The 25,268-nt window shown below is 34.1% G+C and overlaps 1 protein-coding gene across 1 annotated transcript; it reads left to right on the forward strand.

The window, feature by feature from the left end:
* The first annotated feature begins 1,007 nt into the window (after nt 1–1,007).
* LOC124541135 lies at nt 1,008–20,349 on the forward strand. Its single transcript, XM_047118979.1, has 4 exons — nt 1,008–1,402; nt 12,930–13,099; nt 18,544–18,667; nt 19,980–20,349. The coding sequence occupies exons 1-4, from the start codon at nt 1,126–1,128 to the stop codon at nt 20,120–20,122; spliced, it is 714 nt and encodes a 237-aa protein (XP_046974935.1). The 5' UTR covers nt 1,008–1,125; the 3' UTR covers nt 20,123–20,349.
* Nucleotides 20,350–25,268: the final 4,919 nt, after the last annotated feature.

Raw genomic sequence — 25,268 nt, forward strand, 5'->3', positions numbered from 1 at the left:
GAATAACTGATGAGTGGGTGGTACCTACCCAGACGGGCTTGCGCAAAGCCCTACCACAAAGTATATTTTATGTGTTGCTTAATGTACTTGTTATTTTTCTTAAACATGATTATAACTATGTTTGTGAATAGTATTTTGGTGAATAGTAGATTATAATATATACATATTGCATTCAACCATAACTAATTGTAAATTTATGTGTTTGTATTAATTAATTCTAAGGTGAAGCGAGACGCATATAATTTCTTCAAAAGCCGTTTAACGTTTATTTTACACTAACGTTGTATAAACGCCAATAAAGCTTGTAATGGCGGGTCGAAGCACGCATTTATAGCTTCCATACTCTGTGGTTTAATATCTCTTGTATCTAAATATATCTATAAATAAAAGCCATTTCTTTGAGGTTTTGACAAGTTTATTTTTGTTTTATTAACCGACTTAAAAAAAAGAAGGTTCTCAGTTCGATTGTTTGTATGTATGTATGCAGGTATGTTTGTGGGCGATTATCTCGCGTTTGGCTAAAGCTATTTGGATGCGGTTTTCAGAAAAGTATTTGTTACATTCAGGAGAAGGTTTAAGTGCTTTAACCGACTCGAAAAAAAGAGGTTCTTTGTTTGAACCATAATTATTGCTATATCTATTAGTTATAATAATATTGTGACATAACTGTGACATAAATAACTTCCGAACCGGTGTTAGTTTTTAATTTGACTATCAATAAGTAAGTGTAATTAATATTTTCTATATTGAAATTATTGAATCTGTTTGAATGTGAATTGAATTATTAAGGACGAATTTGATTTTCGGTTACATATACAAAAAAGAAAAGAAATTTTGACCCATCGGTTAGCTTAATAAATTGTGTTAATATACGAATTGTGTTTTATTACATTATCTTACAATGTATAACTGTATAATTATTTGCAAATAACTTTCGTCAGTGTGAAAGGGGTCGTATACGTAAACAGAGAAAGAAGAAAGACGGCGGCCATTGCTCGATTCGCGAGTCGCGTTCACTGTCAGTTTTGACGACGCATTCGACGCGTCATGACGCGTTCCATTTTTAAATCAAACCGCGTAAATAGTTCGTGAATTTTAACTGAAATAGTTTATTATTAAATAAAAATGGACTTAAAAGAGATTATAAAGTGGTTCATACCGTGTTTCCACGTGCTACTATATTATAGAATGTATAAAATTAACTTCCGTTTGATTATTTGTTTGTTTTTACTCTTACCGTGTCCCAGTTTCGCGGGTAAAGTGTACAGAAGTGACGTTGTTTTAAATAGTTATAATGTAAATAATAATACCAAAAATGTAGCTTTATTCAACGAATATCAAGACCAAGATCATAGGGTTAATGCACCTCGAACATATAATAATTATGAGGATAGCTCTGTCGGTAAGTTTAAAAATAGATCTAAACTAATTTACTTTTTTTTTATTATTGCCTCGATCGAAGGCGACATTATAATGATAATAAATTTAACCTGAAATAACGAGTATGCCGATTTCTCTTTTAATAATAAGGTAAATAACACGATAGCGCATTCCACATAACCACACAGAAAGTTTTTGTATAATATAATAATAAAAAGTTATTCTTAAGCAGTATGGAGATGATATAGAACATTATGGAAATTAAAAAAATAATTTGAGAATATATTCCATTTTCAAATGTTGTGTTGATATTATTTGTAGTTTTTATTTGACCCAGATGTAAGGAATATTACGCGCCTATTTTGTTGAGTTTAATTGAATTGGTATTATAAGCAAATCTTTATACATAACACAAGGGATTTGCTAATAGCTCTGCTATATTGTGCAATAGAAACGATTCTCAAGTAATATCAATTATTTTTTTTTATTAATTACCTTAATTTATAATGCAACACTATTCCACATAACCTAACACCATTAAAATGGTTAATCAACTCGCAAATACAGTCTCTCTTTTTATGTCTTTGGATGTTGAATCAGAATTTTAACTTTAATCTAATATATATAATATATATATTAATAATCTAAATCGACTCGGCCGGGTATCGAACGCGGGACCTCGACGGCGTACCCATGAAAACCGGTGTACGCACCACTCGAGCACGGAGGTCGTGATATTTGTGGTATTTTATAAATCTTCTAATTCGTAGAAAATCCGAATTTTGTGAATTTTTTAATTGGAAATCTTAAACTATGAATGTTTTTACATAAAAATCCTGGATTTTACTGAACCCCATATCATCGTTTACTAAGGCGTGCAAATTGTAGGAAATTCCAATTACATACCTCCTTCCCACTGATGGGATAAGGCCTCCTCTTCCATTAAGGAGAGGATTATATTCTACCCCCAAAAAGCAACACTTAGTATTGTTGTATTCCGGTTTGAAGGGATTAATCAGTTTTGTGCAAATAAATGAAAAAATGTGTTAGTTGAGTTAATTAGCTAATTATACGAGAATTTTGCTATGACGCTAATTTATGGGACCGCAATGCGCTGTGTTAATTTTAACTGACTTTAAAAAGGTTCCTAATATAGATGTTTTTTTTTTTATATCTTGGGCATAACTTATTCACTCATAAATTCTGCAAATCCAGTCTGGATTTGCAGAATTTATTTGATTGTTTGAAAGAGGTTTATTTTGAATTGGGCTCATTCAAATTTCTTAAGAACTTCTTCCAATAAATCCAATCAAATTACCCACGATTACTCCACTGAATGATTGTTTTAGGAGGTCGTAGCGTAGTCTAGAATTTTCTTAATAAATGATAATCTATCCAAAAATATTTTCCAAATCGAACTGGTTCTTTTGAGAAAAACGCACTCTTCAACTTTATAATATTAGTACAGACTGCGTTTTAATTTAACAAAAAAAATATTGTAGCCTAAGTTACTTCCTATTATGTCAGTTATCTGCTAGTGAAAGTCCTGTCTAAATCGGTCCAGCCGTTCCAGAAATAAGCCGGAACAAACAGACACACGGACAACAATTGTTAAAAAATGTTATTTTAGTATATGCATTGAGTAAAAAGGCTATTTTAATATTACAAACAGACACTCCAATTTTATTATATGTATATATTATACGCGACATGAAGCATCATCATTATTCTGATTAATACAGAGAGAAAACAGTTTTTCATTTTGACACGAATTGCAAGAAATTACTTGTCATAATAATCCACTTGTCCTACAAATAAGTGGATCATGATGACGGCCTATACATAAGCATATGTTAACATTCAGATTTTAAAACTATATTAGCGATACGGCCTGGCATCACACGGATTTAATAGCATTTATAATATAACGTTTATATCCAAACTAGCAACATGATCCGGCTTCGCACGGGTGCAATGCTGATACTAAATAGACTACAGAATTTGTTTATTCACGCCATCACATTAGATATTACTTAAATTATCCGTGTTTCCTTACTAAATTGTCCATGTATTATGTAAAAACCTTCTCGAATCACTCTTTTAAAAAAAACCGCATACCAATCCGTTTCGTAATTTTAAAGATATGATCACACCAGTTAGGGTGTCACCGATGTCTTCAAAAATCTTCCTGGATGTGTGAACTATCTCCAACCTCTCACTCATTACATATTGTACCGCCAAAAAGCAACACTTAGTATTGTTGTGTTCCGGTTTGAAGGGTTTAATCATTTTTCATGCCATAGATATATCATCGACTCGCTAATTAAACAAGTCCCATACTTTGTGAAAGAAAAATCGGAATATAGGTCATTTTGGAACTTTTAAAGTGACATCTCTTCAATTTTGCCAAAATCAATGTTAAATTAGGTATACCGTATTGCATTCAGATTAACAGCCTTATAATCTATGATATAAATTTTTGTTTTGCGAAAAAATTACGTTTTAAACGTCGACGAAACAATTGCCGGGCCTTTGAAATAATCTTCTTATTTTTTTATGGAATAGGTTGGCGGACGATCATATGGGCCACCTGATGGTAAGTGGTCACCATCGCCCATAGACAATGACGCTGTAAGAAATATTAACTATTCCTTACATCGGCAATGCGCCACCAACCTTGAGAACTAAGATGTTATGTCCCTTGTGCTTGTAGTTACACTGGCTCACTAACCCTTCGAACTGGAACACAACAATACTGCGTACTATTGTTTAGCGGTAGAATATCTGATGAGTGGGTATTGCCTACCCAGGCGGGCTTGCACAAAGCCCTGCCACCAAGAAAATTTTGCTGCCCAAGACAATTACAACTATAATAATTAAAATTTATATGAATTTCGGTATAATATATTCCAGTCACAATAGTACTTGACATGACAACAACATTTGGCATTGAATCGACGCGAAATCATTGATCCAAGACTTTAAATAATCTATGATATTCGTTATTTACTTGCGAATATTGGAGTTTCACTTGAAGAAGTGGTCATCAGCACTTTGGTAGTAAAATTAAAGTGGATATAAGTATTTACGAGGAATAGGGTTGTATGAATAAATAAGCATATTTATTGATTAAGAATCCTTGATACATCGAGTTCTAAATAGCTGAGATATTAGCAAATGACTTGGAATAAATAATAAATCTAGATGAGTCGAAACATTGGCCTATATCGGATAGGCCAGAGTTTAGAATGTGTGCATCTTAACTGATAATTGCGGTTTCAAAACCACGCAAGCAACAATGAATTTTCAAAAAAAAAAAAACTGGGTTTAGACTGGGGTTCCATCACAGGACTGATTGAACACTAATTGTTCTGACGACCTCCTTGGTCCAGTAGTGTATACCGGTTTTCATGTGTATGATGTAGAAATATTCATTAGTTTTCTATGTTATCTTGGGTCTGTGTGTCTGTTGTACCGTTGTTACTTCTGATTTTCTAAAACACAAGTACTTTACCTACTTGCATTGGGATCAGAGTAATCAAAATTAAAATCAAAATATACTTTATTCCAGTAGGCTTTTATAAGCACTTATATCATTTAATAACTCTTTATTTATATTACTAGCTACGAGAAGAACCGGCATGAAACTCAGTAGTTACTCTTTTTCAATGTATGTGATGTTGTTCCAATATATTGTTAATAACAGCATTATAAATCTGTTTTCTGTTGTAACTATATAAGTTTCTTACGGTTTCTTCTCGTTGGAGGTCGCTTTCCGAAACGGAAGTAGTGTCTAAATATTGACGATTCACAAACACTTAGTTCTGAAGTTTACTTGAATAAAATACAGTTTATTTGATTTGAATTTCCGTATTACGTCAACGTGAGGAAACTCTAGCACATTTGTATCTATAAACCCTCAAGTATGGCGTTCTTTATCCAGTTCTTTTCCCATGAATTCAGTGGTTCTGTTGTTTTGTTTACGTTTCCCTCATATGATGATGTCTGATGTGGGGGTGATATATGTGGGGCGCTTGCGCATTCTACCGTGACACCCTGATGGTTGGCCCACCATGGTCATCCAAGCTAGATGAGTTCCCGCGGTACAGAGAACCCCCTATTGGAGAAGGTGCGCATAGCGCTGCTGTCTTCTCCCCGGTCTTCTTCGTTGAAGCGAATCCACGGAGGCACTCTCCTCACGCGCTCGCACCGCAGCCTCTTTCTGCGACATTACACTTTACACTTACTTTACACATTACACACGCAGAAAGAGGCCATCTCGTTCCAGCACTTCTCACTGCCTATCATGGCGATTATTACGCGCGGCAGCGAATGGTCTCCGCCGATTATTACCACCAGGGAATGCCTCTGTTCCCATAAGCGGTACACTCCATGAGGGTGTGACACGGTTCTCTTTAAAGGCTTTTAGATACGGTCCATATTTCTAAAGATTTTTTTTATTTTCTTTTATTTGTAGGTAAAAGTTATTTATATTCTTTTGTTGTGGTAATAGTTCACAGTGACTTTGTTAATTTTACCGAAGCAATAAAGTAAGTTGCTTTATTTGTTCAGGATCAATCAATCTTTAAAATCGAAATAAAACTACTTCCTTGTCTGCAAATCTCAGCTAAAGTCGGTGATGAGGAAATGATAATCTTATAAATATATTCAAACGTTCGTGTGCTCAGTTCGCTAACGACTGTTTGGCAGTACTTTGGCAAATCATTAAGTGCCAATACGCAATAAATATTCAACTAGCGTCTACAATGTAACAGACTTAAAGAACTAAATGGTTTCTTATTATGTTTTCATTTGTTTTATTTAATTAAATATATATTTATATTAAGTTCTACTGATTATTTAATAACAAAAGCCCTATTGGATTTACTCGTCGGTTTTTGCTGTCAAAATATATAAAATTAAAACAAACACATCATCATTATTATTATCATTAAAAAGTAATAAATAAAAATTGTAACAAAAAGTAAAACCGCCTTCAAACAAAACAATATTTTAATACAAATAAATATGCACTAAAAAGTAATAAAAATAATTGCGTTTTCAACATATTTTTTAGAGTCCTCCTAAGTAAAATGAAATTGAAAAATATTAGACTACTTAAAAGTCGATTAACGATTATATAACGTAGTTATAGTTATTGTTATATTTAAAATCGGTCCACCCATACAAAGTTATGAGGTAACAAACATAAAAAAATACAGACGAATTGATAACCTCCTCCTTTTTGAAGTCGGTTGAAAAACAAAGTCGCTTACCGCTGTCTGTCCCTATGTATGCTCAGATCTTTCAAATTGCGCAACTGATTTTGGTGCGGTTTTTTTAGGACTTTCGAGAGGAAAGTTTTTGTATGTAATATGAACAATATAGTTAACAAACACTAATATATATAAGTTTATATTGTGATGTTGTAAATAAACAAATTCTGTATATTTAGTATCAGTATTGCAGTATTGTATTGTAAAAATGTAAAAGAAACAAAAAGCACATACAAATAAATAATGTATCAATTTAATGTTTGTGTTTTTCTCCATAAATAAGTGGATTGTCGAGGTGACTATTCATTCACTTAGAACAAGATATATAGCATATACAGTAGTAGTAGTAACAGCCTGTAAATTTCCCGCTACTGGGCTAAGACCTCCTCTCCCTTTGAGGATAAGGTTAGGAACATATTCTACCACGCTGCTCCAATGCAGGATTCACATGGGGCATAATTTCTTTGAAATTAGACACATGCAGGTTTCTTCACGATTTTTGCCTTCACTGGAAAGCATGAGATGAATTATAAACACACTCACATAATAATTCAGTGGTATTTGTATGGATTTTGAACCCGCAATCATCGGTTAAGATGTGCGTTTTCTAACCACCGGGCCTTCTCTGCTCTTAACGTATTGCTAAGGTCTGTTCAAATATCGATTTCCGCAATTTTAACAGTCAAATAGTCGGAAGTTACATCGAACCTCTCATCCCAATTTTCACTCTCTTGAATATTATTTTTTTTCAGTTAAAAGATTCCTTTTACTCCTAATCAGAAGCATAATGCTTTCCCAAAGAAGGGAAGCTTTGAAGCGAACTTTCATCCTCAATTTCACCCTTTTCAATGATGATACTTAAACACACTTCATCATCTATATTTAATTGACAAAAATGAACCCAATAATATCGATTTCTATATTTGTCACTTTCACAAATGACCAACTTAAACCTGTTATGTATGTTATGGTATTATTATGCGTGATATTATGACATATAACATTTGCTGCATAATATACAATTTGCATTTACGAGGCTCGATATGCGACGCGTAAAACATCGTAACTGATTGCTATTGAACGAATTTCATGCGCGTTTTAAAGTTGATGTAAGTTGATGGACGAGCATATGGGCCACCCGATGGTAATTGGTCACCATTACCCATAGACAATGACGCTGTAAGAAATATTAACTATTCCTAAAATCGTCAATGCGCCACCAACCTTGGGAACTAAGATATTATGTCCCATGTGCCTGTAGTTACACTGGCTCACTCACCCTTCAGACCGGAACACAAATATACTGAGTATTTTTATTTGGCGGTAGAATAACTGATGAGTGGGTGGTACCTACCCAGACGGGCTTGCACAAAGCCCTACCACCAAGTTTAAGTTACTCCTTATTAAATCAGCCACCTGCCGGTGAAAATACTGTCAAAATCGGTCCAGCCGTTCCACATTAGCCGGAATAAATAGACACAAACTAGTAAATAATAACGTTTCGCTATATGTATCGTGTAAACATACGTCTGCATTTCGCACAAAGCATTTAATTTAATATTACAAACAGACACTCCAATTTTATTATATTATATATAGAAGGTATAAGAAAAGAGCTATGCTGTAACCGACAAAGCAATACTGGTGCAGTGTCGGACTGTTCTTAAGAATTTCTCCACGGAAAAACCTTAAAACACCGACATGCGGATGGGCTTTAGAAATTCCTTCGATATATGCAAATTTCTCCACCTTGTTTTCCTTTAGGCGATACGTGACGAATAACAAACAAATAAAACGATCGAAAAACCCCAGAATTTCTTATTGACACAAGCCAATGACTTTAACCAGTGGCTCTCTAACTGTGGACTGTGGAACAATGTTGCATCTTGATTATAGTCTTTCATTATAAAGCATTTACACTTACCCTAGATACGCCCCTGTCTAGGGAGAGGCTACCATCAGATACCCTATTCTTACGCCTAATTTATTTATTCAAAGACTATTGGTCACCACAAAGTGGAACAATGGAACAATATTCATATTTTAATGCCTGGAGATATAAATATATGTAAAAAGAAAATACGACATAGAAAAAAAAGTGGTCACATGTACTGATGTGCCTTGTAATCATTACATAGTATAAAGCAAAGTCGCTTACCGCTATCTGTCCCTATGAATGATTATATCTTTAGAATTACGTAACGGATTTGATGCCGTTTTTTTTTTCAATAGACAGAGTATTTCGAGAGAAAGCTTTTGTAATACATGAACAATATAGTAATGAAACAAACTAATTATTATTAGTATTGTACCCTTGCGAATAGAACACAATGGTGTTTATATCGTGTGAGTATATGTATTATAATATATATGAATTTTAATGATAATGATTTACAAAATCGACATAATATATAAATAATGTGCTTACAAAAGGTGCAAGTGCCATGGTACTCTTGTATCCATTTATTTGGTTCAATAGCATCTTATACCAGTACCTATACATCTACAGAAGTTTCAAACTACTGAAATAAAATGGTTCAATTTCAATAAATAAACAATGCACGTAATAAGGTTTTAAATAAGAAAGTAGAAATAAGTAACAACAAAATGTATACCTAATATATGTTTTAGTGAAAAAAAGAGAAAACATATACAAATTTATCCACGAGAATTGATATGCAAACAATTCATACGCTGACGTCATCTGATGATCAAAGTATTGCTTGCTTATGCTTAATGCTTATATTGCGATAACACGAATATTCGCAATGTATGTCATTTCTTTTACTATATCATATACTCAGCAATTAAGTAACAAATCGTAAGGAAACCTGCATATGTCGAATGTGAGTCCGCTACGTGTGTCTCAACTAAGATGCATTCAAAAACAAAATATACATTCAAGTAGGCTTTTACAAGTACTTTTGAATCGTTTTACAAGCCATTAAATGAAGCTTACCACCGTTTCAAAAGAATCCGCACGAAACTCAGTAGTTACTGTTTTTGGATATGTAAAATAAGTTATGTCAGTTAAATACATTTATATGTGTATATAATATATCCTGCTAAGAAGTCAACAAGCATTATCACGCTTTGAAGCAGCGTTAGCAGTTTTAAATTCTCCTCAAATGAAAAGAAGATCAATGGCGGTTGGCATATTCAGGCTAGTAATATATGATTGACTAGCTGTGCCCGCGACCTTGTACGCGTTTGAATTTAACAAAAAAGAAATATTATTGTAGCCTAAGTTACTCCTTATATCAGTTATCTGCCAGTGAAAGTCCCGTCAAAATCGATCCAGCCATTCGAAAGATCAGCCGGAACAAACAGATAGACAGACAGACAAAAATTGTAAAAAATGTTATTTTGGTATACGTACCGTGTATACTTTGAGTAAAAAGGGCTATTTTAATATTACAAACAGACACTTCAATTTTACTATATGTATATTATTGATTATGCAATAGAAATGAATAGCTGATGAATCAATTGACTAAATGGACGGACAGACTTCCGGCAGTTGCGGATATCTGGTTTCATTAATTAATTCGCCTTTGCGTTTAATTCACCTAAAGCGGAAGTATTTCCCTAAAGTTATCGCTTTCTTGGATTTCAACAAGTTTGATGTTTTTTTAATATTTTGTGTCGATTAAATGTAATTCGTAAGAGTAAAAATATACTGTAATTATATCAAAAAAGTGGTTTTATTCCCGCGTTTAAAAAGATTGAGAGCCACTGACTTGTTAAAACAAATTATACATATATTAGTATCCTGTAAATATTCCACTGCTGGGCTAAGGCCTCCTCTCCCTTTGAGGAGAAGGGTAGAGCATTTTCCACCTAGCTGCTCCAATGCGGGTTGGACACATGTGACAGAATTTCATTGAAACTACTCCGTGCAGGTTTCCTCACAAACACAAATTAAGCACATGAAAATTAATTGGTGCTTGCCGAGTTTGAACCCTCAATCATCGGTTAAGATGCACGCGTTCTAACAACTGGGCCATCTCAGCTCATATATGAATATCGATTACGTTATATATTTCCGAGAAGATACTATGACGCTTGTTGTGAAAGACATTTCCATAAGCCTCCTGATGTTGCAAGCCCAGGGTTATATAAGCCTGTCAAAAAACATATAAAGGTACATTGGAAAATTCGACACATTTTTACGTTGATCGATACAAATAGATTTATTAACTTTTTCTATTACTTAGACACTGGAGTCCGAACTCAATTACACAAACAATTGCTTTAAAACTATTTCAATCTTGATATTATTGCAATATAATTATACATTGTTTCGTTGTCATTAGTAGTTAGTGAGTGAATAAAAAAACAAAAGAAGATCACAGAATATTCGATTTTGCACATTAAGTACTTTTTCTTTTTAAATATTGTAAAAGAAGGTTTTATATATGATGAAAAAATGTCGATTAAAATTAAATTAATAGGTATATATATTATAATATTTTAATTTATTAACATAAGAATTAATAACATTAGATGCTTAAATATATACAAATATGAAATAAAACTAGTTACTGTATAAATCTTGACCTGGCAAGAATGCTAGCAGTATTTCCCCGTTGAATCGCAATTCCGATCCTCTGGACAAACGAGGCCTCCTGTCACCAGTGGAGGCAATGAGGCGAGGTGTTATACTTTTGATGAAGCTTTTTGCACCACTACTGCAAGGGCCAAGCGTTTCGACGGCAAATGGAACAAAAAAGTGATTAGATATAATACACGAATATTTATTATACAATAAGTACAGATAAAAATAAAAATTGTATACGCGAACAAACTTTTTTAAGAATATTAATTTAAGAATATTTTTTTTTAATTGTATTTAAAACTCTATTAGGTATCTATATATACATATAACGTGTATTTTCTGTGGTCTTATACCTTAATTTAAAGTGTTAGCGACCTTCGGTTTCGCACGGGTGCAATGCTGATACTAAATATACTACACAGTTTTTATTTTTTACTATTTTGACCATATATTTTATATACAAGAACAACAACAACAGCCTGTAAATTCCCACTGCTTGGCTAAAGGCCTCCTCTCCCTTTAAGGAGAAGGTTTGGAACATATTCCACCACGCTGTTCCAATGCGGGTTGGTGGAATACACATGTGGCAGAATTTCTATGAAATTTGTCACATGCAGGTTTCCTCACGATGTTTTCCTTCACCGCTGAGCACGAGATGAATTATAAAGACAAATTAAGCACATGAATCAGCGGTGCTTGCCCTGGTTTGAACCCGCAACCATCGGTTACGATGCACGCGTTCTAACCACTGGGCCATCTCTGCTCTATATATACGAGAACGTTCCTCTCGAATCCTTCATCTCGAATATTTAAAAAAGCCGCATCAAAATCCATCGCGTAATTTTAAAGCTCTAAGCATACATAGGGACAGACAGCGGTAAGCTACTTTGTTTTATACTATGTAATGATAATGATAATGATGCAGGTCATTTTTTTAAAGTGTTTTAAAGTAAACGAGTTTGTTGCAAAACAAAACAAATAGCGACGCCATCTTTAAAAATAACCAATTAAATGCGTTCGTAAAATTAAAAATTGAATATCAACTTTCTTTTAATATTATATCGTAATACTTTCTTTTAATAATAATTTCTATCAACGAGTGATTGACATTCCACCCGAGATTGTTTTTCAATCAAAATTAAATACATGATAACTTATACTCTTTTCCGACCATAAGAGAAAGCCAAATAAACAAAATTTCATGGCAATTTGACGCGACACCATTGGTTGAAAGCTTGATCATTGTTTATCATTGATTACCTATAATCGTAAATCGACTTTTCAGTAGTCCAGTGTTTTTAATTCCATTTAACTTAGGAGGACTCTAAAAAACATTTTGGATACGCAATTATTTTTATTGCTTTTTAGTGCTGAGATGGCCATGTGGTTAGAACGCGTGCATCTTAACCGATGATTTCGGGATCAAACCCAGGCAAGCACCACAATATACATATATGTACTTAATTTTTGTTTATAATTTATCTCGTTCTCGGCTGTGAATCAAATCTGCATGTGTCTAATTTCATCGAAATTCTGCTACATGTGTATTCAACCAAACCGCATTGTTCCAAACCTTCTCAAAGGGAGAGTAGGCCTTAGCCCAGCAGTGGGAAATTAACAGGCTGTTGTTGTTGTTGTATGGACCCCTTATCCATGAGTCATTTAAATAAGAAATTAATTTGAAACTTTCTAAAGTATACATCTTTGAATTTCAGGACGAACATTCGGCCGCCCGTTCAAGAAAATGATCCAAGCTATGATACCGCTTGCGTTCCAGATGGGAGCCGCTGCGACCTGGGCGACGGTAGCAGCACTTGTAGGCGTCAAGACATTAGCCGTTACCTTGTTCATACTCAAGTTGCTGCTGATCGCAGGTGCTGCTAAGGTAAGCCTTATTTTTAAATAATAATAAATGTTGGACAACATCACATACATTACTCTGATCCCAAAGTAAGTAGCTAATGCACTTGTGTTAGGGAAAATCAGAAGTAACGACGGCACCACAAACACCCAAACCCGGGACCTCGGAGTGTACCGTACCGGACCGTACCCATGAAAACCGGCACACTACACGACCACGCAGGTCGTCAAGGCTTGTTTACTTATCAGATATATCTTTGTAATCACTCTGAATTTTTATGCTATTGGTTGGCAGACTAGCATACAGGCCACCTGATGGTAACTGGACACCGCCCATAGACAATGGCGCTGTAAGAAAATTAACCATTTCTTTTATCGCCAATGCGCCACCAACCTTGACAACTAAGATGTTATGTCCCTTGCCTGTAGTTACACTGGCCCACTCACCCTTCAAACCGGAACACAACAATACCAAGTACTGTTGTTTGGCGGTAGAACTGATGAGTGGGTGGTAACTACCCAGACGGGCTTGCACAAAGCCCTACAACCGATTGGAATAGGTCATAGAATCATTTTTTTAGCTCGTAGCATATTCTTTCAAAATTGATCTGATATGTATAAATAAAAAATAAAAAAAGATCATTCGTTCATTAATTCTCCAATTGCTGCGAGTATCTACTTTTATACACTACACTTTTATATAACTGGAGTATCAAACATTTCGTGATGGAAATTATTACCAAACGAAAGTTTTAAATGAAAGTCGTAAACAACATTTTTTATCTATCGTACGGTAATATAACGTCTCGTTTGTAGAACGTAATATGTGCCGGAACAATCGGTCATGCGGTTTATTCGTCTGTTATGATGACTTGGGGCTTATTACTTTCAGCCAAGTCTCATTATCATTAAATGTATACAGGGTTATTGGTAATTCGACGTATATCCGTTAGGAGGTGATAAGGGTGACTATTTGCAATAATTTTATCCCCCATATGCATGATCCAAAAGTGAACCATTTTTGAGCTATCACGTCTATTGGCTTTTTTCAAAATTTGTCAAAAATGCAACTTCAAAAATTTATTTAAAAAAAGTATCAATTAAAATCTAATTATTTCTTTTGTGTTACAAAAAGATAGAGTATTTCGAAAGGAAGGTTTCTGTGTATAATAAATGGACAATATAGTAAAGAAATAAGAAAAATGTAGTGTATTTAATATCGGCATTGCACTTGCGAAGCCGGGGCTGTTCGGTAGTACTATAATAGCCAAATAAACAACATTAGACAGCTAAATCACGAGATAACATTGTCTGAGAGCTTGATATTGTATGATATTCACAGTGAGTGTTTTAAACTTCGCTATAAGCGATTAGACCGCCTTTGTTATCAGTGCTGTAAATAGCCTATTCTGCGCCCTGTGCGAGCTTCTATAACTGCGCCCTATTTAAACAGACCCTTTGCCTAATTTACTGTCTCACTCACTAAAACTTAAACGCAGGTTCACTGCTGCAAATGCGTTGCCCATTAACGATAAACACTAAACACAGATACGCCCGTGCGCTGCCAAAAAATGAGCGCGATGTTTGTTTTTAATGATACTAACATGTAAGTACGTTTGTACTGGAATCGAGTACTAGGGGCTCAGCGGAATCTTGACAAGAGCAAAACGAAAAGCAATAGTTCTGCCCAGTCTGTCTATTCTTGCGCCCCCGAGAGTCTACGTCCTGTGCCTGGGCACTGGTGGCACCGCCCTATTTACGCCACTGTTTGTTATATATTATTCGTTTGTCTAATATATTCAATAATGTATTTTGAATGGTTGTTTAGTAAAGTATATTGAACGTCGATGAATTGTCTGTTTCTCGAACATTGGAAGTAGAATTAAAGTAGAAATAAGTAGTCAACTGTAATAGTGCTTTGTTATAAATAAAGATACATTAATCATGAACTATCAGTAGTGCACAATATAACTGAGTTATTAGCAAATTATCAAATACGTAAAACTAAGTTTTGTTTAACTCTTTTCCTCCTTGCATTGGAATAGGCGATCACCAATGCGGCTAGTACGAGACTAGTAGTGACCTAAAGCACTATTAAGCACTTCTATAAGTACCCACTGCTGGGCTAAAGCGGGAGGCTTGGAGGAGGAGAAGGTTCGAAACATTCTACCTCATTGTTCCAATGGGTTAGTCACTAACCGTTAGTGGATTACACATGTGGCAGAATTTCTATAAAATTTGACACATACTTGTCGATGTTTTCCTTTATCGCCGAGCACGAGATGAATTATAAACATCAATTAAGCACATGAATATTCAGTGCTTGCCTGGGTTTGAACCCGCTATCATCGGTTTAAGATGTACGCGTTCTAACCACTGGGTCATCTCGGCTCCACCTGTCTCATATAGGACACACAGATTTTATAGAGTTTTATTATTTACAAAAATCTATGTTAAAATTATGAGGCAATGGTGAAAGTAACTTTCTAACATGTGTGAAGAGCATGAGAGATATATTTGCTAGGATTTAGAAAGGGATGGATGCATTGGAATGTTGAAAATGCGATCGAATGTTATCGTTTTTTAATATAATTAATAGGTTCTCGCTATTGATCTATTTTTGTTACTTCCACTTTTCTTATGAACCAAAATCAAAATAAACTTTATTCAAGTTGGCTTTTACAAGCACTTTTGAATCGTCAATTAAGTGAAGCTACCACCGGTTCGGAAATGAGATTCTATCTCCCCGACAGTAAACTCAGTGGTAGCTCTTTTTCAACATTTAAAATACAAAGTCATGTTAGTTATATACTATTATATATGTAAGTATATATCCTGCAAGTTACAATATTTGCTCCACGTTTTTTTTATCATCTATGTAATTCCGTATTGAAAAAATTGCCTTCTTTACCAATGCATTTTTTACAAATTGATACGAATTTATGAAATGATAAAGTTAAAATAAAGTTAAAAATATCTGCGTAATTTTATATAGTATACTATAGAAATTATATAATATTCACTGCATAGAGTCAGTAACTCCTTTGTGGGGCAATGTATATTTTACAACAGGATCCCAGAAAGCGTTCAAAATGCCTCTGTTGCCAAATTTAAAATAATTATTAAGGAACGCTTGTGTGCAAAAGAATATTATACAATTAATGAGTTTATGATTGATAGCACACTTTGGGAGTAAAATGATCGCCTCCTGGCTATTTATATTCTGAGACTAAAAAATAGAAAAACCACAATAGAAAGTGTAATACTTCTATATTGAATAAAGCAATTTGAGTTTGAGTTTGAGACAGGGTTACCTGAAGGATATATTGGCTGCGAACTCTGGTACATTCTTTTTTATTAAATCTGTAGGGATATCTTCCCCTAAAGGAACCAAAAAAGTCTCTCCTATTTTACCAGAATGGGTCGTGAATCATGATTTGTATCGATTATTTTGATTTTTTGTTTCATTTTATATGGTTGTTAAAAGTTAAAGCCTCCTGCAAAGCGCGCCGTTCCATCTTAAATTATATTATCGACGTGCGTTAATGAGGCCGTGACGCCCGCGTTTGACGTGCTCGACATGTCTTAGTGTGCGTGAGACGATTTTGAGTAACGACAGCAAAAAAATACAAAATGTTATATTTCCATGTATTTCTCGAAGTTAAATTCCAATCAGGAAGCTATATTTTTTATACAATTTGAAACATTACTATTAAGTATTTATATATGTACTTGAATAATTTATTTTGATTGATTAATAGATTGATTGATTTAATTTTGTTTTACAACTATCGACCCGCCCGGCTTCGCACGGCTGCAATGCTGATACTAAATATTCAACAGAATTTATTCATTTACGACATCCAATTAGACACTTTTAAAATTATAAATGTTTCTTTACTGTATTGTCCATGTATTATATACAAAAACCTTCCTCTAGAATCACTCCATCTATTAAAAAAACCGCATCAAAATCCGTTGCGTAATTTCAAAGATCTAAGCATACGTAAGGACAGACAGCGGTGAGCAACTTTGTTTTATACTGTGTAATGATTGTGAATTTAACATGTATTTCTCGAATATACATTCCTAACAGGAAGCTAACGTTTTTTATACAATTATACAACTATTCAAAAGTGCTTATGTACTTGAATAAAACATATTTTTAATGATTTTATTTTACAACTAGTTGTGTCCGTGACCTTGTACGTGTTTGAATTTAACAAAAAAAAAGTGATTGTAGCCTAAGTTACTCCTTATTATATAAATTATCTGCCAGTGAAAGTCCCATCAAAATCGGTCTAGCTGTTCCAAAGATTAGTCGGTACAAACCGACAGACAGACAGCATATTCATTCTGTTCATATATAATGGACTAGCTGCCCCTGCGATCTTGTACGCGTTTGAATTTAACAAAATAGAAATATTATTGTAGCCTAAGTTACTTATTATAATCTATAATATCTATATAAGTTATCTGCCAGTGAAAGTCCCGTCAAAATCGGTCCAGTCGTTCCAGAGATTAGCCGGAACAAACAGACAGACCAAAATTATAAATATGTTGTTTTGGTATATGTACCGTGTATACATACATACTCGTATGCATTAAGTAAAAAAGGGGCTATTTTAATATTACAAACAGACACTCCAATTTTATTTGATGTAGATTATAATTCAGTTATCTAAATATAGAAATAATTGTCTATTTCCATATATATGACATTGGTTTATTGGTAGGTTTTTATATACATTGAAATAGGCTCATAAGCTGCTGTTTACCGGTTCTTATACGAACCGGTAGTCTACAACTGTACACCGGCTGATATTCAACATGAATGTATAAAAAAAGTAAAAAAAAAAAACAAGTAACAGCCTGTTAATTTCCCACTGCTGGGAAAAGGCCTCCTCTTCAATTAAGGAGAGGGTTTGGAACATATTCCAACACGCTGTTCCAATGCGTTTTGGTGGAATGCACATGTGGCAGAATTTCGATGAAATTAGACACATGCAGGTTTCCTCACGATGTTTTTCTTAACAGAGCACGAGATGAATTATAAAGACAAATTAAACACATGAATATTCAGTGGTGCTTGTCAGGGCTTGAACCCGCAATGATCTCTCATAGGCTAAGGCCTATTCCATTAAGGAGAGGGTTTCGAACATATTCATAAACAAATTCCAACACGCTGTTCCAATGCGGGTTGGTGGAATGCATATGTGGCAGAATTTCTATGAAATTAGACACATGCAGGTTTCCTCACGATGTTTTTCTTCACTGCCGAGCACGAGATGAATTATAAACACAAATTAAGCACATATATATAGTAATGCTTGCCTGGGTTTGAACCCATCATCGATTAAGATGCACGCTTTCTAACCACTGGGCTATCTCAGCTCATATTTAGATATACATAGAATTCAATAAATACGTACTAAAAAAATGTAATGTTTTGTGTAATTATCATTTCAGATCGGAGCGCTGTTCGCATCTAAAGGCCATGATCAGCACCAAGCATGGACGCCACAGCAGAAGGAGATACACTTGCACATACACAATGGGGGGTTGCATGGCGATGAGCACAGCGTTCCTATCTGTGAGTAATAATAATAATAAATATTGTACAACATTACATACATTACTCTGATCCCAGTGTAAGTAGTTAACGCACTTGTGTTATGGAAAGATGTAACGACGGTACCACAACATCCAGTCCTAAGACAACATAGTTAACTAATGAATTTTCTACATAGAGTCGGCCGGGAATCGAACTTTGGGGCCTCGTAGTGGCGTACCCAAGAAAACCCGTGCATATACACTACTCGACTTCCGTAGTCGAGTAGTAAATTAGGAAGTATAGTATTTCTACCTGGTCGTTAAGTTTGACAGTTACTTAGGCTCTTGTTTTTTTTTTATGGTATAGGTTGGCGGACGAGCATATGGGCCACCTGATGGTAAGTGGTCATCATCACCCATAGACAAGGACGCTGTAAGAATATTCCTTACATCGTCAATGCGCCACCTACCTTGGGAACTAAGATGTTATGTCCCTTGTGCCTGTAGTTACACTGGCTTTTTTGCTAGTCATAGAAAATATCATTGAGTATTTTATAGATATACTTGGTGGTAGGTACCTGAGCCTGTCTAGGTAGCACGAATTTATCAGATATTCTACCGCCAGACTGTGATACTTAGTATTGTTCTGTAATAGTGAGCCAGGCACAAGTCACTTTCACAAGAGATCTTATGACGCCCATCGAAGGGACGGAGAGAGTATCACTGGTCTTTTAGTTAGTATTCTAGTGTACTAGTCGTCCAAGCGAATCACAATATATCCCCTCCCCTGCTACTTTATGGGGGGGAAACGCGTAGTGAATTTCCCAAGCGACAAAAAACACACAAGGAACTCAACATCTTATTTTTCAAGAGTTTCGTGGTATGTGGTGCATTGGCAATGTAAAGGAATATTTAAAATTTCTTACAGAGCTAATTAATGTCTATGAATGGTGATCACCGAGTATTGTCAAGTATTTGCTACAGAAAACAAAATAAGATACACTCATATGTACATTTGAAATAAATCTACTCAAAGCGACATCTAGCGGTGAATAGCAAAACTATGAAACTCTTAGGGAGATTTAACGCCATCTATTGAACACAGGATGGAATTTCTATATGACATTAATTGTAAATATTAAATAAAGTTACATTAACATTATATTATGAAATTTATACACATTATTTTTTTTTTTACTATTTCTAATAGTATAAATATATTTATTATATAATTAGTCTGTAATTAATTCAAGAAACAGTTAAATGATTTCGCTGTACTATTGAGTACATCGAATCGATACTAGATGGCGTCGTAAAAATAATTTTACTAATGACTGGTTTATATTTTACAGCGCCATGGAGCAGAGATGGTCAGAGCCCAGCGGATACCAAGCAGGTCAACGTTATTTACGAACCGTATCCCGGACCTCAAACCATAAGCACACCGTATGGACACTACATGAAAATCGAACCTGGGACCCATGTTACGCAATGACAACTTACCAAATATAAAAAAAAAGTTATGTTGATGACAAATGCTGGATCCACCCATCCACTAGGTGATTTATCAAAACATGGTAATACGATTACTGCCAGTGAGCCAGTGTAATTTTGGCAGCAGGCAACTCCAAGAAAGGACGTAGGCTACTACTACAATTACTAGTATGAAATAAGCTGAAAGATGCTACAAAACTATAATAATTGACACTGTAATATAATCATAGTATATTTTAACACATGTTGTAATATAATAAGGTAAAAAAAACTGAAAGTATTATATTAATATTGTAGTTACCTTAAATGTTAAGTTAATTTATTTATTTAATATTTATTATTTAGTTAGTAAAATTGTATGTATGTACTTAAAGAAATAAATTATTCAACGAATTTTTGACATGTTTTTTTAAATTATTTCTGTATTGGTGCTAAAAGGCGGAAACACAGATTTATATACAATTAAAATAATTGTATTTAACTAACTTAACTTTGTATTTTTTAAATGTTGAAGTTGTTCTTGCCGGTTCTTCTCGGTAGAATCTACCTTCCGAACCGGTGGTAGCTTCACTTAATTGTTAAATGACGATTCAAATGTGCTTGTAAAAGCCTACTTGAATAAAGTGTATTTTGATTTGATTTGCATTGACTATTCTACAGTAGGAAAAAAATTAAACAAACCTCAGATTAACGTATTCCATGCGATTTGCTAATAACTCAGCTACATTGTGCTCTATTATAGTTAATGATTAATATATCTTTATTTATAATACAACACTATTACACATAACTATAGTACGACACAAATTAGATGTAGCATCGGAAAATGCAATGCAATGAAAATAAAACCGATTATTGCCGATTTACACAACCAATAGAAATAGTTCCCTATCGCGCCATTCGACGCTATTCGTCGCTATAGATTCACGCGTCAGATCAGCAAGTGCATGTAAATCGACGCGTCAAATTGACGAATATATGAGGTCATATGATATTACAAGTTATTACGTTTGTGTAAAGATCATATTCGCATGAGAAATAAATATTGATAATTTTGGATAGCGTACTCAATTCGGATGTGATCGGTTTTACGGATTTTGCCGATGCGACATCTAAGTTGTGTCGTACTGTACTTAAATACACTTTAATTTTACAAAATTCCGATGGTTTTCATCGACGTTCAAAACGCCAACTTTGACAAGTCCATAGTGAATATCATATCGATTAACAATTAAGTGAAGTTTCCACCGGTTCGGAAAGTAGATTCTACCGAGAAGAAACTCAGTAGTTACTCTTTTTCAACATTAAAAAAATACATACATATTAGTTAAATACAATTATATATGCATGTTATTTATCCTGCCTGGAAGTCAACAGGTATTATTAACTCCACCCTTTTTTATCATCTACAAACTCTTGTATCGAGTAATATGCCTTTTCTACCAATGTATTTTTACAAACGATTTGAATTCACGAAACGGCAAAGTCATTACGACAGAATTACACAAATACAAATGAAAGTAGTATCGCATCCAGTTCAGATTGTTCTTGTATCAACAACAACAGCCTGTAAATTTGCCACTGCTGGCCTAAGGCTTCCCCTCCCTTCGAGGAGAAGGTTACATATTCCACCACGCTGTTACAATGCGGGTTGGTGGAATACATATATAGCAGAATTTCTATGAAATTAGACACATGCAGGTTTCCTCGCGATGTTTTCCTTCACCGCCGAGCATGAGATGAATTATAAACACAAATTAAGCATAGTTTAATATAAGGCGTTCTAACCACTGGGCCATCTCGGCACCCTAGCTCTCTCTGCTTCACTTGTATCAAGCTTATTCGAAATCCGAAAACCAGAAGCTTACTTTTGATAATCACTATTTAAAAATGAATGTAATATGTCGATTGTTTTATATAAAACCTTTTTAAATTTTGTTATTAGTAATTTTTCAGCAATAAGTTTTTTTTTAATTGATTTAGTAAATGGGACAATGGCTATATCTAAAAAGTAAATAATCTATTATCTTGAATAAGTTCCTCTGTTTTTGTATGACTGTAATAAAATATAATTGTCTTGAAGAATTTTTATTTCCCTTTGGAATTATTGTGTATGGTTTCCTTGCGTGATGTTTATTCTTTGCAAAAATTACATTTCCTGTTTTAATGAGAAATGTTGCCAGGTCACAAATTAAAGTTGATATATAGAATCATTCTTCCGTTTATCTTTTTATATATATCATCATCAGCAGCCCATGTTTGTCCACAGCTGGACATAGGCCTCTCCAAATGCACACAACTGTGGTCTTTTTTTGGCTCTATCGGGTTATTGGTAATTCGACGTATATCCGTTAGGAGGTGATAGGGGTGACTATTTGCAATAATTTTAACCCCCATATGCATAAAAAAGTGAACCATTTTTGAGTTACCACGTTTTTTAGCTTTTTTCAAAATTTGTCAAAAAACAACTTCAAAAATTTATTTAAACAAAAGTATTATCTATTAAAATCAATTTTTAATAGATAATACTTTTGTTTAAATAAATAAAAATATTATCTATTAAAATCAATTTTTTGTTCTGTTTTATAAAAACGATTAAAAACTGGATAATTGACAATGTTTAAATAATTATTATCTGTCCCAATTTATAATTTATTTGATTTTTTTACTCAAAACGGCCTTAAGAAAAAAAAAATCATTATCGTAATTGGCCTGCAGATTATTATTTTAAAACATGCCCTTTTCTAGGCTTTTCAAAAATGTATAAAAAGTAGGAATTTATAGTCACCACTATCACCTCCTAAGGGATATACGTCGAATTACCCATAACCAATAACCCTGTATATACACCGGCATATAGTACACGTGATGGTAGGTTGTCACTTTCGGCCACTTTGGTCAATGGCATTGTATATAAGCAAATACGCAAATATTAACCAGTACATCGCCCATCGCTTTACATCACCAATGCGCTGCCAATCTTGGGAACTCGTTGGTCTTTCTTCATGGACTCTGGTCAGGCGTTGTCAAGCAAAGATGTAAAGATATTTTTGTTTTTATGGGAATTTCTTTGGACGCGAGTATTCCATCTGCTCTAAAGTATGAATTTAACCCCAAGAAGCAATTTATATTGTATAGTCTCATAATAAGTCTGCTTGGTATGTTTTTCCGAATATGTGGTTTAATATATATAATTAATTATATAACAATAATAAATTATATAAGTTCGTAGTTTAGCCTGTCTGGGAAGGCACCCGCTCGTCAAATATTCTACCTACAATACAGTACTCAGCATTATTGTGTTCCAGTTTAAAGGGTGAGTAAGCCAGTGTAACTACAGGCACAAGAAACATACTTAAAATTTTATTTTTTCTTAATATATGTATATCCTACTAATATTATAAATGCCAATGTCTGTGAAAATGATAAAGTGGATGTATGTATGTTTGTTACACTTTCACGAAGAATGTACGGAACGGATTTTTAAGAAAAAATACAGTAATATAGATAATACATCAGAATAACACATAGACTACAATTTATAAAGATTTTATGTAATTTGGTCATAATACAATGATACATATCAAGTACCCGTGCCAAGCCGGGCGAATCGCTACTCAGTGGCGGATTTACAAATCTGCCGCTAGTAGGCTATTCAATTTTTGCCGCCCCTACTTTTTTTGCAACATTTACGATTTGTGTTCCATCGTCCTAATTACATCTGTTTTTTCCGTTATTAGGACTAACGTGATGTGTATGCATTTAATTATAACTTTTTTTTTCAAATTTCTGTAAGATAATAACAAATTGGGCTAAATTTTCCGCCCTAGACTTCAGCCTACTTAGCCCATTGGTAAATCCGCCACAGTTGCTACTCGCTTATAAATAAATACTTATATATGTATATACACGCCCCTGTCTAGGGTAGGTTTACCATCAGATAACCCTATATTAAACGCCTAATTTGTTCAAAGACTATTGGTCACCAAAAAGTGGAACAATATTCAGATTTAATGCCTGGAGATATTCTAAGCCTTTTATATATTATATATAAAAAATATCTAATTAATTATTTTCTTAAGAATAATAAAGCTTTGAAGATACAACGACATAGAAAAAAGTGGTCATGGATCCTGATGTACTGTGTAATCATTACACAGTATAAAACAAAGTCGCATACTGCTGTCTGTCCATATGTATGCTTAGATCTTTGAAATTACAAAACGGATATTGATGCGGTTTTTTTTAATTAAAAGATTGATTAAAGAGGAAGGTTTTTGCAAATAATACATGGACAATATAGTAAAGAAACACTGGTAGTTTTAGACGAACGAAGCCGGGGCGTTTGTCTAGTGATCCTAAAGTCATCACATCTTAATCAAGCCTTACGTCACACGAACAAGTTCCCCTTGACACAACAGATCGTTCTAACAACAATTTTATTATAATACTTTAGCACACGAGTTCTTAGCACGTAACTGTTTTTATGTCATATTGATTGGCAAATTTGCAATCTGAGGGTAAGTGGTCACCACTGTTGATGAACGTAAATATTAATACAGGTGCGTCTCAATCCACGATGCAGAGGTCGGAAAATGATGATGGTGCAATCTTGAATTTGGTGAACTGACCCAGGTCTTTAAAATGCTTGGGTCGCAGGAGAGTATCCTGGCGTTTGCCTGCGTGTTCCACAAATGTCTGCATTATCTATACATTTAATAAAATTGGAGTGTCTGTTTGTAATATTAAAATAGCCCTTTTTTACTCAATGCATATGTATGTATATACGGTACATATACCCAAACAACATTTTTTACAATTTTTGTCTGTCTATCTGTCTGTTTGTTCCGGCTAATCACTGGACCGATTTTAACGGCACTTTCACTGACAGATAACTGACATAATAAGGAGTAACTTAGGCTATAATAATATTGTTTTTTGTTAAATTCAAACGCGTACAAGGTCGCGTAATTAACAAATACATTATTAATGGTAAAATTAAGTTTAAATAGTTACTGATTAAATTCTTATTACACACACCAAGTTAAAAATAGCCGTGATATGAACATTGGATTATACTATCAATTATATTAAGAAAACTAGCTGTGCCTGCGACTTTGTCCGCGGTCGAATTTAACAAAGAAGTT

Source organism: Vanessa cardui, chromosome 27 (assembly GCF_905220365.1).
Source record: "Vanessa cardui chromosome 27, ilVanCard2.1, whole genome shotgun sequence".
Lineage (NCBI taxonomy): Eukaryota > Metazoa > Arthropoda > Insecta > Lepidoptera > Nymphalidae > Vanessa > Vanessa cardui.